The sequence below is a fragment of the Gordionus sp. m RMFG-2023 genome, chromosome 5 (assembly GCF_954871325.1).
Source record: "Gordionus sp. m RMFG-2023 chromosome 5, tfGorSpeb1-WG-v2, whole genome shotgun sequence".
Taxonomy (NCBI): Eukaryota; Metazoa; Nematomorpha; class Gordioida; order Chordodea; family Parachordodidae; genus Gordionus; species Gordionus sp. m RMFG-2023.
Genome location: NC_088779.1, coordinates 20,301,126 through 20,325,867, shown reverse-complemented (window position 1 = coordinate 20,325,867; position 24,742 = coordinate 20,301,126). Strand labels below are relative to the sequence as shown.

General features: G+C 25.3%; 1 protein-coding gene across 1 annotated transcript in view; it reads right to left on the bottom strand.

Annotated features, from left to right (window-relative positions):
- Window positions 1-727: 727 nt before the first annotated feature.
- The window catches only part of LOC135930233 (probable serine/threonine-protein kinase clkA), a 48,526-nt gene continuing 24,511 nt past the window's right edge, over window positions 728-24,742 (bottom strand). The window contains exons 2-4 of the mRNA XM_065467016.1: window positions 3,145-4,323; window positions 2,880-3,049; window positions 728-1,799 (exon numbers count right to left, since the gene is read on the bottom strand). Of these exons, the coding sequence (XP_065323088.1) occupies window positions 831-1,799; window positions 2,880-3,049; window positions 3,145-4,261 (2,256 nt within the window). The 5' untranslated portion in view covers window positions 4,262-4,323 and the 3' untranslated portion in view covers window positions 728-830. The remainder of the gene's footprint in view (window positions 1,800-2,879; window positions 3,050-3,144; window positions 4,324-24,742) is intronic.

The following is a 24,742-nucleotide window of genomic DNA, read 5'->3' as shown; positions in this document are numbered from 1 at the left end:
ATCAAAGGTCTCTTTAATTATATTATACCTCTGTTATTTAATTTACAAGTGAGACATGTTATAATTATTTAAAATTAAGCTGAAACGTGGCAGTAATATAAAGTTTTTATTTTTTTGATCCCGAGTATAATATAATTATTGTTATTTAGGTTTAGTTTATGTCTAAATATTTTCAGACCAAAATTTTTTTATGGCTATAAATATGTAAATACCTAAACCACGTATTAACAAGTTTTATTCTGGTTATATAATATAATAGGAACCGTTTGAGAATTAAAAAAATGTTTCAACTCTAAATTAGTATGATTTTATTTTTTATTTAATTTTACAAATACATTTGTTAGGTCGAGATTATAAATAAAAATTAGGCAATCAATAGTATTTTCTCAAAAATCCATAAGCTACTAATACTTTAAAGCAAAAAGTATCGAACAGAAAATCGGTTAACCGATTACTAAACATTATATTATTCAAAGTAACGGCCTATAAAATAATTTTTTTATTATTCTTTTGATTATGTGTATATTAAATAAGTAACCAAATTATTAAATAATTTAATTTATTGAAATAGCGTATATGTATAATAGTATATAAAATATATAAATAAGGTAAGTACGAAATTTAGCCAAGCGGGTTGTTTTCTTTTTTAGAAAAAATGTTCAAATTTTATATTATATACATATACACACATTTGCAAAATTTTCTTGGTGCACTAATGTTTTTAAACAAATTTCAATTGAGTTAATAAATAAAATTAACGACTAAGTTTAAGCCAATAAACTTCCTTCCTCCTTGTATTTAACTTTTTTGATTCATATTACATAATACTATTAGTTAGCTTTGAGATCTCTTATCATGCGATTATTTTGCAGAATATAATCTTCTTGCTGTTCGTGAATGGTATAATTCCTCACATCCTGGTTACAGGCCTCGTTGATTTCCAACGAATTTAGGGAAGTATCCGTAAGTGATGATGATTCGTTTAGGGCGGCTAAATCATAACTATTATCATGCGCGTTATTATTACTTAAGCTGTCAGAGTTTAAAATCCGCTCTTTCTTGATTATTTGGTGTTCGACTATAGTATTTTGATTGGATATATTAGTAGTTAGATTTGACATATTACAAGCAATGATCCTTTTATCGTTGGTCAGAGACTTGGGAAGGCTATGATGATCGTATTGAACCATGGAGCTCATCGGATCATATCTCGCTACACAGTTTTTAGGGTTATCTGTGATGTTTGGTGCGTACATTATTCTATCTAGTTTTGGAAAAGTTTGATTTTGATTTAAGAGTAATGAGTTGACGGGAGAACCCATAGAGTATTTGTTACCATCCATATTCGCCAATATGTTTTCATTAACGTGATTTCTTGCACAATCGATGTTGTAAAGCGAAAAAGGTGGCGAACCCATAACGTTTGTGACGGTATCTGGTGAAATTTCTTTATTGTATTCAATGTTGTCATTGGCATATTCTGGCCTGTTATTGTTATAAACGAATGGGGGATAATGGCTGTAAGCAGCGTTTGGGTGTAATCCCTGTTCGCGGTTTTGAAATGGATTAATTTGATTCATTTGCGTTAAGTTGTTATTAGAATTATCAAAATCGTTATAATTGTCAGAGGACGCGTTAAGATGATCGGAAGAGGAAATGGGAGATGATGCATCGTGAATATTCTTCATTTCCTCCGAATCCTCATTAATATCGGAAGACGGAGAATCATCGGATCTAGAAGGGTTGTGTTTAATGATTTTCTTGTATTTAGATCTCCGATTCTGGAACCATATTTTGACCTGTTTAAAAAAATATTAGTGATCTTAAAATAATAAGGAAACTTACATTATTTAACCATTTAAAAATAGTTCTTATCTGGACACACTAAGAAGAAGGACTAGAATTGTAGGACTTTTTACCTACAGAGATTTTTATATACTTACTTTTCTAGCCAATATTCTAGGTGACTCAAAAAAATCTAGTTTTGAAATCCTTATTACCCTAAAAATTACTCTTTTTCAAGAATCATATTCCATATTTTAAAGAATGTATGGGACTTAATATCCATAGAATTTATAAAAATTTGATTTATTCATTTTTAAGAAAACTGAGATAAAAAGTACTAAAATTTGACAAAAAATAACTCAAGTGCCATTTTTTTCTTAAAAACGGGCAAGAGAGGTTCCAATTATGTTGAATTGTAGCTGAACACTGTAATAAAATATTTTCTAAACCATCAATTTTAAGGCAAAACACAAGCAAAATTTTTCTTTCAAGTTTGACTAAAGATTTGAAGTTTTTAATTCGTTCCACACCTTGATAATATAATAAATTTAGTTTTCCGAATAAGTATGAACTGCACGATTTCACTATTTTAGGAAATTTAGGATCAAATTTGATGCATTCCAATTTTTCTTTTGCTTCTCTCATTTTATCAGAATAAGAACTTCTTTTGATAACATTTTTTTTACAATAAGCTTAATTTTTTTTGGATGTTAAAAGGGCGTTTAATAACTCAAATATCTTGTATTGTATTTTAATTTATGATTGGGAAATATGTTTAAAAAGGGCTAGGGTTCGGCTATAATACAACAAAATCCCATCTAGTCTATTTTGGAATAAATTAATCGAAAGTTTTGAGTTATATTTTGTCAAATTTTAGCATCTTTGATCTTAATTTTTCAAAAACCGACTTGATCAAATTCCAAAAATAAATTAGTCTTATTGAAACGTAACGTTTTTTTTGTGCCACCCAGTTATATAAATAATTTCGTTAAAAAAAGGGAAAGATTTATTTACACTTTTTTTAAAAAACTTTTAATTTTTCTAAATATATATAATTAAATTATGGTTATATTTATAGATAGCTATTTATAAACCTGTGTTTGGGTCAATCCTAATGTAGCCGCCAATTCAGCTCTTTCAGGTAAAGCGAGGTATTGGGTTCTCTGAAATCTTCTATTTAATTGTTGTAATTGGATACTGGAATATATTGTTCGGGGTTTCCTCAATTTTTTATGCTTGTTATTGATTTTGGGCTTTTCTTCATCTAATAATTGAATTATTTATTTTTTCGTTTAGTATTATAAATAATTTACATAAGTGTGAATATAATTTATTTTTAAAACAAGAAGCTTAACTCACTTAGATCTAAGGATTCATAATTGTTGGATAAACTTTGATCACCGGTCAGATAAGAATTGTTTAAATCCTTCTGAACTATATTACTCTCGAGTTGCACTGAATGCTTCACATCAAATGAATCGTTCTTAGTAGTTACTTCAGATTTATGATGCTTAGTAGCCGTGGAGATTTGAGGAAGCGAATACGGAACGTTTGTTACTTTGTGATAAGGAGAATTATAAATACCATTAGTTGGATTGTAAGGTTGATATTTATCGTTCGGTGATACTTGATGAATGATATGGTTATTGACGAGATTTTTGTTGGAATGGAAGTTATCTTGTGAATATACGATGTTAGAATCAGCAAAACAATCGTAACGAGATTTATTTTTGAAGTCCGACTTTTGTTTGAGACCGTTAGTATGGCCTAAGTTATAATTATATAAGGTCGTGGTGGATGGGAAGTTATTATTGAATCCTGGAAATTTGTGTTGAACATTATGTCTATAATTCAGGCCGAAGTAAGGTCCATTGGGTAAGTGATTAGAATAGATTCCATTTTGGTCTTTAAAAGAATTAATGTCATAGCCATTGTGGTCATTTTTATAGCCCAATTCTTGAGGAACGGTAGAATTGGCAAAATTATTTTTTAGGGTCGGCGGTGGTTCTGTCAGGGGATCTAATTGATTTTGATAATGATGATGGGATATGGTATGATAATATTTCGTTTCATCCGAAATATTTTTGCGAAAATCGTGGTGCGTTTCGTTGCCTTCCGAAAATTTTCGATTCATCATATCCTTGATATGAAATAGTTCCGATTTGTCGCTCTTAGATATCATCTGTGGTACATCAAGATGACTGTCGAACGGTCCACCGTAGGAATTATAGTCGAAAGAATTGGTCGAACTGCCGTAATTTTGATAAGGGTATTGCATGAAATTATCGTTTTGCAAGATGATCGGATCACTTTTGAACTTGATATTACCGAAGTTATTATTAATATTATTAATGGACACATCTTTCGCTGGTTGTTGACCGTATTTATTGTCTAACGAGAGCGTCGGATTATTTTCTATACTTTGAACAACGATTGGTTCGTACAGACTTTGATTATTCATCATTCCTATGTTCATTTCTCCTTTTTTGCTTTGTTTAAAATGTTAGGGGACACAACTATTTGTAACCCCATTTATGTCTAAATTTTTTTATAATTATTGTATTTTTTATAAATATAAGTTTTTTAAATGTAATTTTAAATTAGCCAGCTTTATATTTGACCCGAATGGAATTTTATTTTAATATTACTTTCAATTATTTTTAAAGCTTACTAAGTTAAAAAAATTTATTATTATTTTTTAATTGTTTTAATTATATACAACAATACATAAAATTCACTTTACAAACAAAATTCCATATTTTAATTATGACAAAAATAAAATCTGGTTTAATATTTATTATATTTTTTTACAACTAAACTTCAATTAATATATTTATTAATGATATATTAAACACCTTTATAATATTTAATATAATTTTATATTATTTATTACCATTTTATGAATAAATTATTATTATATAAGTTTTCTCTTTTTTTTAAAAAAAATGGAAAAATAATTTGGGAAATAAAAAATATATTATAAAAAAAATGTCAAAATGAAAAGCATATTTTATAAATTTTTTATTAACTTTAGTAGAATATAATATCTTTCGAGTCACAAAAAAATATAATGTTATGTTTTTTTTGTATATCATAAATATGATGGACATGTTTAGAATTTTGCAAATAAATTTAGTATTATTAATATTATAAAAATATGAATATATTATACATAAAAAAGATTTATCTTCTATTAAAGAGGACAGACTAAAAATAAAGAGGTAACACATTTGGAAACCAGGTTTTCAGAATACAATCCTTCCAACAGAATTTTTACAAATTTTAGAGTTTATCCCTTAACATGTAAAAAGGTTTAAAAAATATGATTGATTTAAGTTTGCTGGCCTATTAAATATTTCATGTTTAAATTAAATAAGTCTCTTCTGAAGCATATTTTTGTCCATCAACTAGGTTTCTGTTTGTTTACTGTATAGATTTTGTATTTGCGCAGAGATATACAAATAGGGACTTTTACATTCACCTAAGCCAATGCCAATATACCTCCTTAACATAACTTTAAAAATGTGATTTGCGACGAATTATTTTATTAAATAAATATCTGAAAAAGAATGTTACAATTCTAGGATTGTGGAATTAACTAATATAAATAATATTAGTTTATATATATTTGGCAAGCTATTTTAGAATTGGATAATTTTTTATGAGATATGCATTTTATTATAACCTTGCTATAATTTAAATGCTTAAACTAAATAAGTATATATTGCATATAAGTGCATTAAAATAAAAATATTTATTTTAAAAAGAATTTAATATTTTAAGAAGCTTTTATAGAGAATTGAACCTAAACTACAATTTTTTAATAAATTAAAGTATATATATATATATATATATATAATATAATATATATTTTTTAAACTAAAGAAGTGTTTTTATTAGTATAAGTTTTGAAGGAAAGAAAAAAACCCATGACTTTTGATCGTGACAACAAATATCTCATAAATAAGTGTATATAAGTTTTTAAAAAAATATCAAAAATTTGTTCCTTAAATCATAGTGATGTAATAAGCTTACTTTTTTCTATTTTCTTCTTTTACTTTTAAGAGATACCAAAAACAAACATATATTATTAGAACTATTGTGATACACCAGTGAATACAATTTAAATAACAAAAGGGCCACTTATTTAATTTTTTTTAAATGTAATTTTACTTTTACCTTTATTTTTACTGTTACTTCTCTTTATATTTATAATATTATATTATGTGTATTGTGTCTAATAAAGGTAAATGAGATAATTAAAACAAAAACACGTATAATAATATAATACATTATTAAGGGTTAGACGAGTTGATTAAGAAGTTGACGCCAGTTACATAATAATAATAATAAATACGTTTTATTGTGATAAAGAAAATTTTTCAAGTGGATATTTTCTGTTTTTATTTAAACATTTTTTTAAATATATAATTTAATTTTTTTAAGGTTTTTATTATATTTAAAAACATATATATTTTGCCTTTTTTCTATAATAATAATATATAATATCTAATGTTAGTTAGGCAGGACAGTGTGACAGGTTGATTCAGAAAATAAATAGTATAATTATAAAATAATGCTGAAATAATTATAATTATAAGATAGAAAAAAAAAGATTTCACGCTAGAAAGAGTTTAATATTTATTTAGTAGGGGATACGGGAGGGGGGGGGGGAGGTTCTTGCGAACCCTTGGATTTTTTAGGATATTAAACTCTAATGGTTAATTTATATTTACCCAAAATATATATCAATATTATTCATTTCCGCCTCTATATATTTTTTAGTATTTGATCATATATAAAAATTTAACTCTTTAGCGCATAAATGTTACCCCAGTTAGTAAACGTTATAGAACATAAATCTGAATAGATCTGTATCTTCGATTTTCCAACACATTATCTAATTATGATAGCAGGCACCTTCATGATTATTATACATGAGATTTTGCCACTACTTTGATCATTAAAAGATAACAATAGGGATATTCCCAATATTAATGAAGTAAAACTCATTGCATATTAGTAAAAGAGGAAGATTAATTTTTCTATGTATATTCATCATAAGGCAGGCGTGTGACGCAGGAATTTGGTATGGGGGGGGGATAATAAATTTTTTTAAGAAATATTATTGTTTTTTAAAAATATCAAGCATAAATTTATCAGGACTAATAACTATTCCTAATACACAATTTTAAATTAATGTGAATTATAAAAAAAATCATATGTAAAGAATCACTTAAATGACCCAAAATAGAAATTTGAATTTTTTGAACCTTTACACAAAAAGTTTCTTAGGAATAATTGTATTTTGTATGTTATATTTACAATGTAAAATCCAATCTTCGTTGGGATTGAGCTAATTTTTTAATTATCTCATCCTTGCTTGTCGTCAAATGCCTATGAATATTCAAAAGATCCAAACATTTCAATATACTTTCACATGTTGTACTTCTTGGTATGTTTTTCAAAGACCTGCAGGCCCGGCCCCTGGGGTGGACAGTATTTTAATTTTTTTAAATATATCCGGTAGGGCCCGAAATTTTTTTAAAAAAACACCCGGGCCGGACCTGAATTTTTTTAAAAAAACACCCAAGCCGGGCCTGAATTATTTTTTAAAAAACACCCAGGCTGGGCTGTATTTTTTAAAACAGCCTATATTTGAAATCGTTATTATTAGCTATAAAAATCAAAAAAAAATATAATTTATTTTAAAAAATCCGGGCCGGGCCTGAAAATTTTATTTTAAAAAAAGCCGGGCCGAGCCTGAAATTTTTTAAAAAATATCCGAGCCGGCGTAAAAAATTATTTAAAAAAATCAGGGCCGTGCCCTGCATATGGTACTTCTGCAGCCCTCTGTTATTCTTCTTAAAAAAGAGGCTTTTGTGGAAGTAATATTTGCAGATGTAAGTGCTGCATGATGAATTAAAAATTCATTTATTTGGGTTATAAATGTATCTGCAGCTAAGATATATACTCTTCTACTGATCCTATATTAATGTTTTAACAATGAGCTTGCCTTGCTACAAGTCGAGGGAGACAAATATTAAACACTATAGCTCTGCTTTTGACTCAACAATAAAATATAAAATATGAAATTCTTCATCAACATTAGCCCTAATTTCCTTGAGTTCTGATAAAATGCTCTCCGCTATTCATCTTCTTAATCAAATCAATGTCATGTTTTTGAAAAGTAATACTTAAAATAGTTGCATAATTAAATTATACATTCTAATGAGAAATAAAATTTGGAATAAGCATTGAATCTAATAATTTTCTTGCTTCTGAGGAAATATTTCTTTCAGGCCATTGTGATATTTCAGTAATAGCAAATAATTGGCTCTTCTAACTCCTTAATAGCTGTTAGTGCTTGATGGAAGAGGTTCTATCTCGTTGGACAAGGTTGCAATTTCTTTTTTCCTATTGGACCAGAAGTTTCAGAAATAATTATTATTTGACTAGAAATTTGATGGTAGATAAATATTACGCCACTAAAAATTTGAGAATAATAAGTAAATAATACGCCGGAAAACTTGAAATCGAAATTAATTGATAAAATAACTTATGAATGTGATAATAAATGTAATAAAATATATATTTAATATGAAATACGAATATATATTAACAAATATAAATTAATATATATTTTTGAAAAATATATCTGGCATCTGCATTTTTTGGCTTGGGGGGGGGGAGGGATTTGTCCCCCTGCCCCCCCCCGCTTAGTACGCCAATGTCATAAGGTAAATGTTTTATCCTGAATGTTTATTCAAAAATAGATGGATTCAATTTTGATTTAATAAAATATATTTTCTAATATTTTTTAAATGATAGTTACAAAATAATTATAAAGGAAAGTTACTAAATTTTTTAATACCTCCAGAATAAATATTTAACTACTTCTATTTTTAAACTAATTGAGTAATATTTATAAAATTAATATTTATTCTCACCAATGTTGATAAAATAAGTGTGTAAAATTTTAGATCTTATTGGCTAGTTTTCAGAATTTACATATCAATTTTAATATATATAAGATAACCTATTATCTTATTGTAAAAAAATTAATAAATATTTTAGGCCCGCTCATGTATAGACACAACCTTCTCAGGTTCAAAAATAATTTATTAAAAATTAATCACTTGTGGTAAAAGTATCATACATTTTTTTTGTATGATGTGGAATAGAAATAAATTTTCGGAACAAAATGTAATATTACTAATTAAAAATTATGGTGTAGTTTTGATTTTATTGCAGTTTGTTATTTAAGTCTAGCATGATCCCTGATTAGTATTGGTAAACCTCGATTCGAGTCGATTTTTATAAACAGCTAACTCAATTACCAGAAAAATATTGCCTGTCTCGAGACCCTATATACTAAATTAATAATAGAATATTTTTGTTTTTCTATAAGAATATTAAAAAAAAACTTCAAAATAATTCTTTGAGAATTTTAATATGATTTTTAAAAAGTTAAAGTCAGGTGAGAAAACGTGTATATGTTTATAATTTTACTACTTAAAATAATTTTAAATAAAATTTTCCAATTTATATTAATTTAATTTTTATACAATTCTGAAAAGTTACTTTTAGAGGTATAAATGATATAAATTCATAAAATCTTTCTTACATGTTTCCCAATATAAAAAAAAATTCTAACCGCATATGTATTATATAATTTTTAAACGCATGAACCCTCTAGACATTTTTTTTATATGATAGATTTTTAATTAAGTGATATGTCTTTTAAATACTTTTAATGGTCTGCTTATTCCTATTATTTAAAATATAAAAAATACATTTCAGAATATATTAAGAATTTTAAAAATAAAAAAAACGAACTAGGGCTCAGCCTAAGTGCTAAGGGTTTCCAGAAAGGGTGCATTAATTTAGGAAATAAATATTTTTTAGTTTTGATAAGTTCTCTGCTAAATGGTTCTTAAGTCAATTATAGTAATTTATTCGGCTGTAATTATCTGGTCGCCTTCTATTTCTATAAAAATGTGAAAGACTTTAAACAATTCAGTTTTTGACCGGATAAAAAGTCCTGGTAGTATGCCAGTATATTGCAAATTTGAAAGCAGTTTGAAATTGCTAGTTCCATTTTTATTTACTCCATAAAGATATAGTAGATTTTTTAAACAACTTAGGTTTAACCCGGTAAAAAGTATAAATAAAAATTTTAAAACTTTTGGGAGTAATTTGGAATTGATATTGCCACAACTTTCTTTATTTCATGATTAAAATTGTTATCTTTCTAACAAACAATTTTTTTAGAAAAGAAATAGAATAAATAAAAACGCGTATAGTCAAAAATTCTATGAACCAATTTTATTAACTATAGCTCTTGTTGTTTTATAGATAATATAAAAAATAATATATGATTGGATACCTAAAACTATACTCTATAAAGGTCCTTTATAATGTTAAAATATTTTTAAAATCAAGTATCATAATTAAAAAAATATTAAAAAATTTATTAAAAATTTATCAATAAAGATTATGACTTCCAATGTTGGCGGTTATATTTCTATAATCCGCTCAACTCGAATGGAATATAAAAAGGCCTAAATTAAAATATTTTCTTAGAAGTTACATTCTAATAAAAATTATATAATAAAATCAATTCGTAACACCAAGAATATGATTCATTTATAAAAACAATAGACAGACTATTATAATATAAAATTGTATGCCCACTTGATTTATACCTTGAAAATATATAGACATGACTTCTCGTACTCCCCCTTCCTCGATGTTAGAAGTAGACCTCTGCAATAGGCGGTTTTTTAGCCAAAAAGTTCGCCCACTCGTTGTTTTATATTTTTTAATCCGATCGCTCGCCCATCAAAAATTTTACCCGCCCTACCGTCAATTTATCTATAAATTTTGTTTAACCCCTCCACCCGCCTAATGCTTAAAAATTAATGGCTGGTTTGGCTCTTTTATTTAAATATATTTTTAATTAAACATATATAATATGTAATATCATATTTTAATAAATTGAAATCTGTTCTGCTCATTTCGCTAAATAAATATAAAAATTCTACATGCCCCTGCCCGCCAATTACTTTACAATTTTAACTCGCCCGCTACCCACCCTATGTTAAAAATAATTTTAAAAAATCCGCCCAATACCGACCTCTAGTTTGAATAACTTATTATAGCAATTGCTCACCTTTTGTAAAAAAAACTTTCATTGGATGAGAGATAAAAAAAGGGTGAATTTATTTATATTATTTTACTCTATAGCAACAAAATTTTTTATAATAGAAAGATGGAGTCCAAACTCATGTGGTGTTTTAAAAACAACAATTAATTTATTTTTTGCCTTATTCAAGACAAAAAATATAAATCTGTAAATATTCTGACAAGGAAAAAAAATTTCAACTAGACTCCTCCTTTCTCATGCTCCGCCATCACTTTCTTTGCCACCTCTTCTCTACATTTCCCTTCACATTCTTCTTTTTTGATTAACGAAATACAAAAAAAAATATAATATATATTTCAAAACAATTTTTTTTTTTAATTTATATTTATGAGAGAATTTTTTTTCTTCTTTAAAAAAAGCTATTAACAACAAAACGTTTTTCTCTTTTTCATATTTTTGAAAAAAAAAATAAAATATCCAAAATATTAATTTTTTAGTCCACAAAATGTGGGGAAAATTTTTTTTAATATCTTTTTATATCACTATACATTTATGTTCCTTTTTTTTTGTCAGCGACAAATGATTAATTTTTTATATAACACTTTTTAAGGTATACTGGATAAAATAATAATTTTTAATTTAAATTTAAAAATAATCGGTTAAATGGCCATTAATATAAGGAGTTTTAAATAGCAGATAAAATTATGGAATTTGTATCAAATCTTAGATTTCTTAACCGTTTAGAAATAGTAAAACAGAGTCATAATTACCCTGGTTATTAGCAAATTAAAAAATTAAATCGTTTATAAAGTTTTAATTCTAAAGACCTAATGTATATTTGGTGAATTTCCAACAATTTTTACAATGAATAGTTTGGTTCCAGGGCATAATTTACTCTTCAAACATTTTTAAAATATACCATGAGATTCTAAATTTAAACCAATGAGCTTAAATGCTTCTAAAAATGTTTCATAAAAAAATTATTCAAGAGAAAATTTAAAATTTTTGCACCTCAAAAAAGCAACTTTTAAAATTTTAGCATTTTTTTTACTTAATAAACTTTTTATAAAAGTCTTTCAAATTCAATATTTCACCTCAATTTTATATATAAAAATAATGACAATATTTTTTAAGAATTAAATATTTTTATTTGTGGATGTGTATAAGCCTTTTAAGTAGACTATTCTAAGAGCATCAGATGCTTGTAGTTGGAAAATCAGATAATGGTTGATTAATATATTATTTTCATTTAAGAATATGTTTAATTTTCTTTTAAAACGATTTACAAAATAGAGTCAAAATAATTAAATTTTGTAAGTTGTGAGTGGTAAAATAAAAAATATATAAAAAATGCCGGATTTTAAATATTTTAAATCAATTTTATCCGGTCTCCTGCATCTATTTTACAATAATTATGGTATATAAGATTATTTTCTTAAATATTAAGAGACCTGCAGACCCGCTGAACTCGGCCTGTAATGGGTCTAAAATAATTTGAATTTTAAAATGCGCTCCGGGTTTTAAAATACAAAAGATTAAAAATCGGGGTAGGGCTCAAAAATTTTAAAAAAATTAAATCGTTGATTTTATTTACAGTAAGAACATTTTGAAAAATCTTTGAGCGTTTTATATTTATTTACGCTCCTAGATTTTCAATTTCCTTTTGAAACAATTTGCAAAATACAACCAAAAGCGTGCTTGAATATAAAAACTTTTTAGCCGAGTCTTAAAATTTGATATCTGTAATAAAATTAATATTTTTATAATTGTAAAAAAAATATTATACAGATAAAAATATTGGCGTTTGTTTCTTGCGAGTATTTTAAAAATATTTCAAGTTATTTCACAAAATTTTGAGTGATATTATATTAAAAATTTAAATTAAACCCGCTAGCCGAATTTTTTTAAAAAATATTAGGCCTGAACCCAAAATTATTTCAAAAAAATAGGCCTGGGCCGGGTTTGGTCAGGATTTTCAGATCTCTAATCTACAAACTCTATTAGTGGACAGTATCCCAATAATATATTTTTCTTAAATTTAATTTCTGCGGGTTTTAATGAACAAACTCAAACCCAGGGGTTAGTCAAGCCAATTTATGGGGCTTCCTGAATCATTTGATTTCTTACCATAGACAAAAAAAAATACCATTTTTATTTCCTAATATATTAGATTATTTTTACTATTTCTATCTCACAACAACCCCATAAATAGATGCAGCTTTATAACTCACCCTTTCCATCAATATTTGGGAAAAATATTGTACAAAATTATTAATAATGTAAAAATATTCTATATAAGCCTCTTGTTCTGCTAATTATAAAATTAATATATTTGCAAAAAAAAATTAATTGTTATTTTAAATCGTGAATTGGCATTAATATACAATTATTATTATCTGTTTGCACCAGTGGCGTATCCAGGATTTTCTTATAGGGGGAAAAAATTTTTGGGGGCTTCGCCCCCAAACCCCTTTTACCTGGCCTTCGGCCGGGTCTTATTTAGCTATTCTATTAAATTATGAATAATTTAATAATAATTATATTTCTATTTTTAACTATTATTTACTAATTCGTGCTTATGGATAGGATATTACAAGCCTCTTTTTTATTATTTCAAGTTAGGTATATTATATTTAATAAAGTTTTTTTAAATGTAAAGGTTTATTTATATGTAAAGTTGAAATAAAGTGTAATGTCATTTTTTTTATAAAATTTGCTTTAAAAACTAGCCTCAGCTTAAATTCTCATACAATATAAGTAGAATATAATTTTTTTTATTGAATAGTAGTTTAAAATATTGACTAGAAAATAATTAAATTAACAAGTTTTTTTTAACTTCTTATCAAATACAAGATTTTTAATTATTTCGTTTGTCTTTGGAACCAAATCTCTGTGTATATTTAACAGAGCTAACCCATTTAGCCGAGATTCAGTACTTCGTAAATATGTTTTCAACCTTCTCAAGTTGGAAAAAGTCCTTTCATTCGTACATGTTGTAATAGGCAAACATGCAAGAATATAAAACAACTTCGAAATATTAGGAAATTGAGCCAAGGTTTCTTTACACCGATTGAGCGCATCAATAGCATGCTCAGGTAAAATAGCTAAACGTATAAATATTTATACCACGATTCGAATTCACTGATTAAATTTATTTCATTATCAATCTCATAGGAATAAAATTTTTCTAAATATTTAATTTTACCAATAGTGGCATTAGAAAATGAAGAAGGATCTTTGGGTAATAAAACTTGAAGATTGCTAAAGACTTGTTTTTTATCTAAAACCCGTACTTTTATTTGCTATAAAAAAGTATCTAAGAATGGGATGAAAATGAATATTTTATAATATTCTTCAGTTGAGCCAATATTTATTCATCTCAATAATGGTCTAGGTGCTAGACGAGGTTTAATTAGTATTATATCATAAAATTTAGCCTTCGATTCAACGTCTAGATAAATATTATGAAAATATTTATCTACATTCATTCTTATTGTATCTACCTGTTCATGTATATTTTCCGCCAAATCAATAACTTGAACCAAATCTAAATTTGGTTTTTGTAAATTTCTACAAAGTAGTGAGCTAAAAATAATTTATTGATGCAACTAGCAGCAATGATAAACTCTGATTGATCAATTGAATTCAATAATGATATCGCTGCTAACGACACATTACTTTTTTTCATGCTCAGCCTTATTTATAAATTATCGTTTGATTTCAATCTCTTTGACTAAATATTTTTACATTTTATTAATATTTTTGAATAATATGTTGGAAAATTGATATTCAAATATTTGTAAAATTTTGATTTGTGGGGGGGGGGGGCCTGGGGGGGGGGGGGGGTAAAATTTTTATTAGCTTAAAATGATATTTATAAAAATAGTCAAATTTGCGATGGGGGGGGGAATTTTCCCCTTTCCCCCCCATTGGTTACGCGACTGGTTTGCACTTAATTAGGACTCAGACCAATAATAACAGAAATTAATAAAAACCAACTTGAATAATCAAATCAAAAAATATACAGTATAAAGGCAAACTTATAAATTATTAAATATTTTATTTTTTTGTTTTAAATAAAGCAAAATTTATGGTATAGTTTTTGATAATTTTTTTAATAGATATAATATTTATTTAAAAGAATTATCTTCATTTTTGCGTCGACTTTTAAACAGAAAGATAAATATTATCTTAATTTTTTTAAATTAGTATTATTTTATGAAATAATGCTTGTTAATAATATTATTTTATCATTGAAATTGGGAAAAGCTCGTCAAAGGGCATAAAGGGATTTTAGTTTGATATTAATTTAGTTTTCTTAAAAAGGTTATATAAGAACTATGATGGCTTTAGACATAAGGGTAGGAGAGACCGGGGATTACAACGCCTAAAAATCAAAACTATATTCGATAATTTTAAATGAATAATATTTATACGATTTAATATTTTAAATTTATAAATATTACATTGAATTTTGTCAGACATTCTACCTTTTCAAATGTCTTCATTTTTATATTATGGAAGATAAAAGCTAAGTGGTGGTATAAAATAATTCAAAATGTTTCATATACCTACCTTTCAAATAACGTCTTATACTACTACTATTACAATTTTAATAAATAAAAAAGTTTTTGAAATAGTATTTTAGGGTATATAAATGAAGAAGATAAGGTAAAAAGTATATAGATATTTTATATTAATAAAAATTGCGTTCTTTTATGACAATATTAATTTTTTTCTCTCTCTCTAAAAGTAATAAAAATAGTGAATATATTCATTTTATAGGATTATTTTACAATAAAAAAAAATTTAAAGGTAAATTAAAAAAAAAAACATATACATAAATATACAAGTATATATATAAACCAGAGTTAGTAATATACCTGCATAATTTAAATTTTTTTATTGAAACCAAATAACAAACACCCTAAATTAATATATTAATAATTTACAATAAGAATATGGTATTTTTTTTATATTACCTATATATATAATATAATATATCTATATTATATATAATTAAATAATAGTCTTATAATTTCAAGTATGAGAAACAGTTATCATGCTCCTTAAATGGAAGAAAACCTTGTTTTTCTCTAAAGCTTATAATGAATTCTGATGATGTTTTTTTTTTATTTGGCATATAGGAGTATTTGAGCAGTGGGGTTTGACAAACTATTTGATCCTTCTTTTTTAAATTTATACTAGGATATTTAAATTTTGTCATTATATTGATTTTAGTAATCACAAAAAATATTTCGAAATGACTGACTATTAAAAATTTAATATCGAGGAAAAAAAAATTTTGATATCAAATTTAAAAAAGACTGTAATTTATATCAAATTATTTAAATTAACTTTTTTAGCAATGTTCGAACCCTTTTTTATAATACGAGAAATTTTTATGAATATTTATAGTGTCTAAATAATCTTTTGATAATGTTTATAAAGCTAGTAATAGCGGGGCTTGCATAACCAGGATGTTATATTTTGAACCATTTGCTAAAATGATAAACTATTTTTAATTTTATTGAGGTTTGCTTTGCCGTCGCTTGTAATCCAAATAACGCTTCATCCTCCTTACTTAATTTATATACTATTATCAATTGGTTCCGATTAATTTTGGAAAAGATTATCTGGACTTTTAAAATTTCTATTAATAGTATTTTAGTGGGAAGAATCGGGACACATTGGATAAAGGACCATCAGTTCATAATTAAAATCTAAGCTTTTATTGTATAACAATCGAAATTTTAAAAAATTTGAAAAAAAATTCCAACAAAAATATCGAATAGTATTATTCATATTACATGATAAAAACCTTATTTGATCTGATTCCTCGAGTATTCGATTCGAAAATTAAATTTTTAAAATATTTTCAAAAATGGATTAAAATTTAGATTATTAGTTATGTAAAAAAAACGTAAAAAAAATAAAAAGTTCCGCAAGGAATATGTTAAATAATCAAGAATAATTTTAAATATTTATGAATAACTTAAATATTTATGGGATTATTTCGAATATTTACAAATATTTGGAAATAATTATTTAGAAATTATTTTGAATATTAAACGAATAATTTCAAATATTCACTAATAAATTCGAATATTTACATATATTTCGAAAATTCACGAATAATTTCAAATATTTACTAATTTACGAATCGAATATCAAAAAGAATAATCTGTTTTAAGTATAAATGCAACTTTACATTATATTGTATTAGGACTATACATATATAAGCTATTTAAGCCCTCTCTGTTTAACATGCAATGTAAAGGATAATTTTATCTCTTATATTCTATCATTGAAACCAATTTAACTTTATAGAAGGGAACTCCACTCGGTCAGGTTTTAAACATCCTACGCTAGACTTTCCCCCAATAAATTTTTTATTTTATTTCTGTTGATATTTCATTAACTGTTATTTTGTTACATTTATGAGAACTTTAAAACAATTATAAATGATCTGAAACTTTTATAAATATTAGAAGAGGGTTTAAAATTTCATATAATATTCATTTTATGATTTTCAACCTTATAAATTGTAATACTACCAAGCTAAATATTGAGATGTAAAAATCTTTTCATTTTCTGGCTAAAAAATCACATTTTATCATCAAAAATTCATAAGTGATGAATTTATAATATTTATGACCCAAAAATAATATATTTTATAGAATTCCAAAAAAATTGATCATCTAAGCATGTAATAAAATACGACTTTTCACAAATGAAATAGAATTTTATTTAATTATATAATTATAAATTTATAAATTATATATTTTTTAACTATGTTTTATGTAAAAAGAAATTTAATAAAATAAAGAATAAATTTTAAAAAAAAGAAAAGTATTAGATTATTTTTAACAAAAAATAAAATTAACTGATAAGCTTTATTTGCCGACTAACCTTGGTCTTCTTTAATAACTGTCAATATCCCAGTTCAGATTTTATGTCTAAGAAATAGCAGATATTGGCATGACCTTATATATATAAGAATGGCTTAATTGGCCAAACTTAAAGCGCTCACACACAAAAAAACTGTATTATAAAAATGAGGCCCATTAATCTTATAAATAAAGTCCAAGATATCTGACCCATATTACTTTTTTAAAATATATATCTCCATGCAATTCATTTTTAGCAGGCACTAGTAAAGGCAAGATGTCCCTGAAAATGGAAAGAAAAAAATTAATGTGTATTTTTAAGAAACTTATTAAATAATATAAAGAGTATATGGCATGATTTTTGTAAATTATTTTGAATATAATGTTATTTTAACTTATTAATAAAAAAATTTATATATTAATATACGTGTAATATGATTTGTTGTAAAAATTATTATAGCAAGTCAAACAATTTTATAAGAAAGTTGTTACAAATATATGGAAATGTTTTATAACAAATCATATATTAAATAAAAGTCAAATTATATAATTTTTAACACAATAGAATGAATTTATACATTTTTAAATCATATTTAATGTCTAATACATTGCTTACTAAAATACAATTTTGTAAATTGAATTAAAGTTGGTCCAACCATTAGGTTTGAATAAAATTTATGATAATAAATATATAATATAAATCAAAGTTTTAAACCTTAATCTTTTCAAAATCATTTTTTATTTAATAATGTGTTATTCTTTTATTAATTTAAGTCCATTTTAATGATATTTAAAAAATAGACACAAGATTATCATGAATGTGCATGCTTAGACGTAAGAGGGATGGGGACATTCTTCCTGGAAATTTCAAATTTTTGAAAATCATTTTAGCTAATAAAAATTATCTCTACTCTATTTTAACCCCCTTCCCTCCTCCACCCCCCCCCCCCAGTTCTCGGAAATAAAGACAATATGTCATTATATAAATTAGTTTCTGGAAAAGTGTATTATAGTTTAATTATGTTGTTAATATTTTTCAAATAATGACTAGAATTAACATTTTTTAGAAAAAATCAAATAAAGATGATGAATGCAAGACTACAAAGATCCTTCCATAGGAAAATCTTGGCTATGCCTTTGTAAATATGACTGTCCACAGTTATAATTAAAGTATAACCTTTATTATAAAGTCATTTGGCCTCCTTTATTTAATATACATATTATGTATGGCCTAGATAACATTTCCCTATATATAGCCTCTATCTAAGAAAATGGGAATTTAAATAAATTTATACTAGGAAACTTTTATATAAAAATGGTAATATATTAAAAAGACAGTTTAAATTATTATACAAATTTAATCAGAAATGGTATAAATTATTTATAAAGATTATAAAGTTTTTTAGTCATAGAAACTCCAGTGGAAAAACATTTTTTTAAGCTCTAAGTGAATTTCTAAATTGTAAGCAACATTTTTCCGCTCCTCTTGACAAAAAAAGGATGTGTTTGTTTTATTGTTTCACATTCCCTTAGGCACTTTAAGTTTCCTAAATTATTAACAACATGATTTTATATAATATATTTTAATAAAGGAGGTCGAAGGGCGGAAAGCGATCAACGGGGATAGAATCTTAATGATAATAACTAAGAACTTTAAATTCGGTGTGAAAATTTATTTCAAAGTTGTTCATCGGATAGCAATGGTTCTTGATTTGATATATTCTGCCTAAAAAATGATTTTTTAAACATAAATAATGAAGATCACATTCTGTATTTGAGAGCCCTTAGAATAAATGCAACGCGAGATTTGTATCTGCTATTTGTCGAGAGACACAGATGAGTGAAAAAACATTAAATTACCAAATGATCCTAAGACCAAAATTTGTTCACGAATGGGAGGAAGGGGGGGGATTATGAAATATAATATATTCATAAATATGAATTTTGAAAAGTAATATATAACCTATAAAAAATATACCAAAAACACAATAAAAATATAAGAAAAACTATATAAAATTCTTCTCTTTTTTTTAACTATTTTTTTGAGTTCAAACTTAATTCATTATATAGCTAGCGTAAAAAATTACATATATATACAATATATATCCTTAAATGATAATATATATTATTTAAAGAAAATTTAATATTCTTTTATTATAATTTTTTTCTTTCTTATTTCACAATTATTTAAACCTGTAATTATACTTTTCTAAAATATTGTATACAACGTCTTTTTTTAAACATTTCCCACGAAATTTATAGGCATCCAGTATATTATTGATAATTAGTATATATATGTATATATAATCTTTTATATAAGAACTTTCCAGGGGGTTTGAAGTATTGACCGTAATTTTGATATAATATCTACTGACTATATTATCATTAATATTATATATTTCAAGTTAAAAATTGAAAAAAAAAATTAATTGATTGATCATCATTGGCTGGAGAAGGCAAAGGGGTGCTCGGCACGTCTCAATTTCCTATTAAGGCGCATAACCATTATACATGATAAATTTAATGATTATAATTTATAATCAAAAGAGAAATTGGCGTGAGATGGGGGTTGATTGGCACACTGTAGGAAAGTGATTAAAGAGAGTTAACTAGTCACTATATTGTATTTTTATTAAACTACTACCAAATTTTATCCAACTAATTTTAAATATATTAATCCTATATTTTTTCCTAAGCCACTTGATCAAGGAAGTTGGTTCCAGAAGAAAATACCCCCAGGGACCACACTTCTGTCAAAATGGCTTACTATGTTAACCCTCTGTAGTCGGAACGCCAGTTGTCACACAAAATGCGATAATTTTATGTATATAATGATAATTCACAAGAAATACGTAGATGCCCAGATTAGAGACGTCATCAATACTAAACATATAGCATTTCAGCTTCCATCTCTATTCATAGTACTTTATCTCTAAAATACTTAAAAAAGGTTGTTAAAATTTTACCTAATATATTGTGTAAAATTAAGTAATATAAGATTTACAAAATATAGCGAATAATAAAAATCTTCAATATTTTTACAAAATTTTTAGTATTTTTGACCACCATATTTTTCTTTATTTTTACCAGTAAAAAACGAATATTTAATCTGTATAAATAATAGAATGTATTAAATACAAAATTAATCAGATGATTGATTTTTGAACCGCAATAAAATTCGATATTTAAGAATCAGCCTAAGGCGTTCCCTTAAAGGTATTTCATTATTTTTTATTTAGCATATAACTGGTTTTTGTTTACTGGCTGGAAAAAATGATAAATTAGTAAGTATGATAATCAGGTATTATAGATTGGCTCACCCAGATAGTCAGTACTTTTATAATTTTCCTTCTAAATAATCTATATCATGGCAATTTCTTTCTTGCCAAGGCATTTTTCTTTAAATTATCTATCCAGATATTTAGAATTTCTACATTATTTATTCTGCATGAAGCCAATTTTGAATTTTTTTTCTTATTTATCTTAATTGTTTTCCCTTTTAAACCAACTACCAGACAAAAAAGAGCAATAAAATATACTAATAAGCACGATTTAATGGTGTGGTATATGTTTCAGAATAAGTATTTCCAAAAATATAGCTCACTTTACACTTAAAGCCTGACGACATAGTTTCAATCTTTTATAACTCTGTTCCTTTTTTTGTGGTTCTTAAAATTGATTGAATAAGTACTAATTTTAGTAGTATTTTAATTGTAAGGTTGGGCAAATTTTTGTTACCAATAGTTTGGTTACTATAGTGGTTAAAGCATTCAAAGACATTAATACACAAAACTTTGATATCGAATTTAGAATTGCTCCCAATTGTGCAGCCAACTTTAACAGAGATGATTTAATATATTACATATTCTAAAAAGTAAAATAATAGGTAACCAAGGAAAAATGAATAATCTAAACATAATTTTTCATGTGAAGGATATGACCAAAGGCTAGTCAAATATGGGTTTGGAGATGAAGCCATCCCTCCAATTAATACTCGGTCCACCACCCCAGATATTCTTATTTATGTCACTGAATTTCCTATTTATTTTAATCAAACTAAAAAATTCTAGAACTTAACTTTAGGATAAAATTTATATTTTGCTATTCTTTATCAAATTATATTTATAAAATAATTAAAATCATATATACAGAATAGGTATATTAAAAGGGGAAAAAAAGATTAACACTTTGATTCGATGATGTTATGCCCGTTATTCATAGGACATATAATAATGACAAATTAATTATAAAACAGACAGAACCAACACGATAATAATAAATAATATATATTTTTTATTATATCCCCGTCCTGTCTAAAATTTTTTTAATCGAAGTGACTAATTTGTCAAAAAAAAATCTGATCGTTAAATTTAAAAAAAATAAAAATATTATTTATGAATAATTTCGCTAACGAATAAATTTATTATGAGCCTGTTAATAATTTATCAGCTTAATAATAGTGGCATAGTATATATAGGCAAATTCATAATTATATATAAACCATATTTTTGAAAAAAATATTAATAATTAATTTGTCTTTATCCTTCAGAACATTATTATATTGATTTTATAAAGGGGGAAATTTCGTAAAAAGAAACACTATTTGACAAGTATGGAAGTCTAATTATTTTAAAGATAGATTAGTGATATATTTTTTTGGGGGAAAAGTATAAATTTAATTTCTTTAATATATTCACAATCTATAAATCATATATCTAAAAATAATTTTTATATTTAAATTTACAAAATACATAAGAGCTAACTCAAGCTCTCACCTCTAAAATTATTCAGAAGATCGATTTTAGTAAAAGTACATTTTGCCCCGACAAGCTCCAAATCTGGTGTTTGTAGAATCAATTGGTTTTTTAAGTTGCTTACAAGAAATTAATATTTGTATTTTGAGTTGCACGATTAGAGGGTGCTCGCGCTTTTGAGAAAGTTTATGGCCATTCACCCCTTTCATGCACTTGCTTTATATCTACATCCTATAGCACCGAAATACATAGGTTAGTTTCAAAAAAAATTGATCTCATCTTGAATTTAACCGGTCGAACTTTATAGTGATTGCTCAATTAGGGTCTCCAGTAATGTTTTAATCTGTTAAAATATGGCCAAACCCTAATTAAGTTTACCCTAAAAAAACTTTGTCAAAAATTAGGCAACGGCTAAGAAGCTCGGCTAATCCTTCGCTAGCCTTAATTATTATTTATATTTTTAAAATTATTTATTTATAATTATTTTATTTATATTTATTACGTAACGTTGATTCAAAATTAGCTCAACTACTTAGCCGATGCCTAATCTTGACGAATATCGTAAACCTTATTAGATTTAGCCGATTTTTAGCTAAAGACGCTAAGCGTTTTGGATGGCTAAAATTATGAGATTATGCAACAATAGTCTCTAATATCTGAGCCACGCACACCAGTAAAAAACAATTTTATTAGTATATTATGACAATATTACATGGCAATGACAATCGAAACAAAAAAAATGTAAAATACGTCTTTCAACACTACCTTACGTACTGTTCAACTACAGAAGTTCATGGGACCATCTGAAAAATCAAAGCATGATTTAATATTTTTACATTTATTTTGATATTTTACTTAACATTTCAGTTTTTATTAATCAAATATTATCATTTCTGCCTTTTTTTATTTTCATTATTCTAAACAAATAACAAATCAAAATGTCACATTTAAAATTTTTATTAAAAAATGAAAACAAATACTTTTTTGCGTTCGTTATTTCTATAGGCTACAAAAAAATAATTGTTTATTTGGAGTAGAACTGGAGAAGGAGGGGAAGGGTCAAATTTTACTGGATAATTTTGTAAAAAGGTATATAAAATTGACAAAAAACTTAATTTTCTAAAAATAAAAACATGTTTAAACTATTTTTTTGAAACATTTGGATCTATAGTTTATTCAAATTTTTGTTAATTAAATTTGTAAAAGTTTTTGAATTTTATATAAAATTAAAGTTAACTTGAGGAAAAATTACTATTTTATTTGTAAAATGAGTAGAGAAAGGTTAGTTTTCAAAGATATCATTCTTCTAAAAGAATCATATTTAATTTAAAAAAAATATATATTAATTTTTTACTCGAAAAGATTATGTCCTAAAAAAAACAATTTTAAAAATTGAATTTTTACCCAATAACGTAACCTGACCATAAAAATTTTAAAATTGTCGGAAAGGAAAAAAATAATGTAAAGTACGATAGGCTAAAATGAGCAACTCAATACGGTTAGTTGTGATAATTTCATCACATTACCTTAATGTATTAATTAGTTTATAATTAAAAGTAGGGATGCAAAAAATTATTTTTTAAAGAAAACCGGTTTGTTAAAGAAAAAAATTATAACGTTTTTAAACGTTGTTTTTTTTTCAATTTTTATTACAATACTAACAAAACAATCCTGATAAAAGTAATTTACAAATATTTTATTACGAATTTTTAATCTACCTATATTTTGATTAAATAAATAGCTACTTTTTATTTTTTTTTACAGGAAAATTAATTTTTGACTTTTTCAATTTCGTTAAAATGATTTTAAAGCATTTTATTGTTTAATTCTTCCTTTTTATTTAAATTTGAAAATAACAGTTTTTTTTGTTTTTATTCTATCTTTTTTTGTATTTTTTGCTCTTTCTATTCCTAATTAAAAGTAATAAATTAATAATGTCAGAATTATTTTTGTTCAATAACTCATAAAATTGCGTTCAATTTTATTTTAATAACTTAATCTTATTGCTGCCATTATACCCTGGGTACGGGATAAAGTGGCGAAAGTGACATATTTCACATAAACATAGGCATACCAGGAATTTCTTATAGGGAGGGTAAGCACTATTAGGTAGGGTTTTCCGTCATAAATGTTATTGGAGTTCTTAAGTCCACTTATTGTAGGCC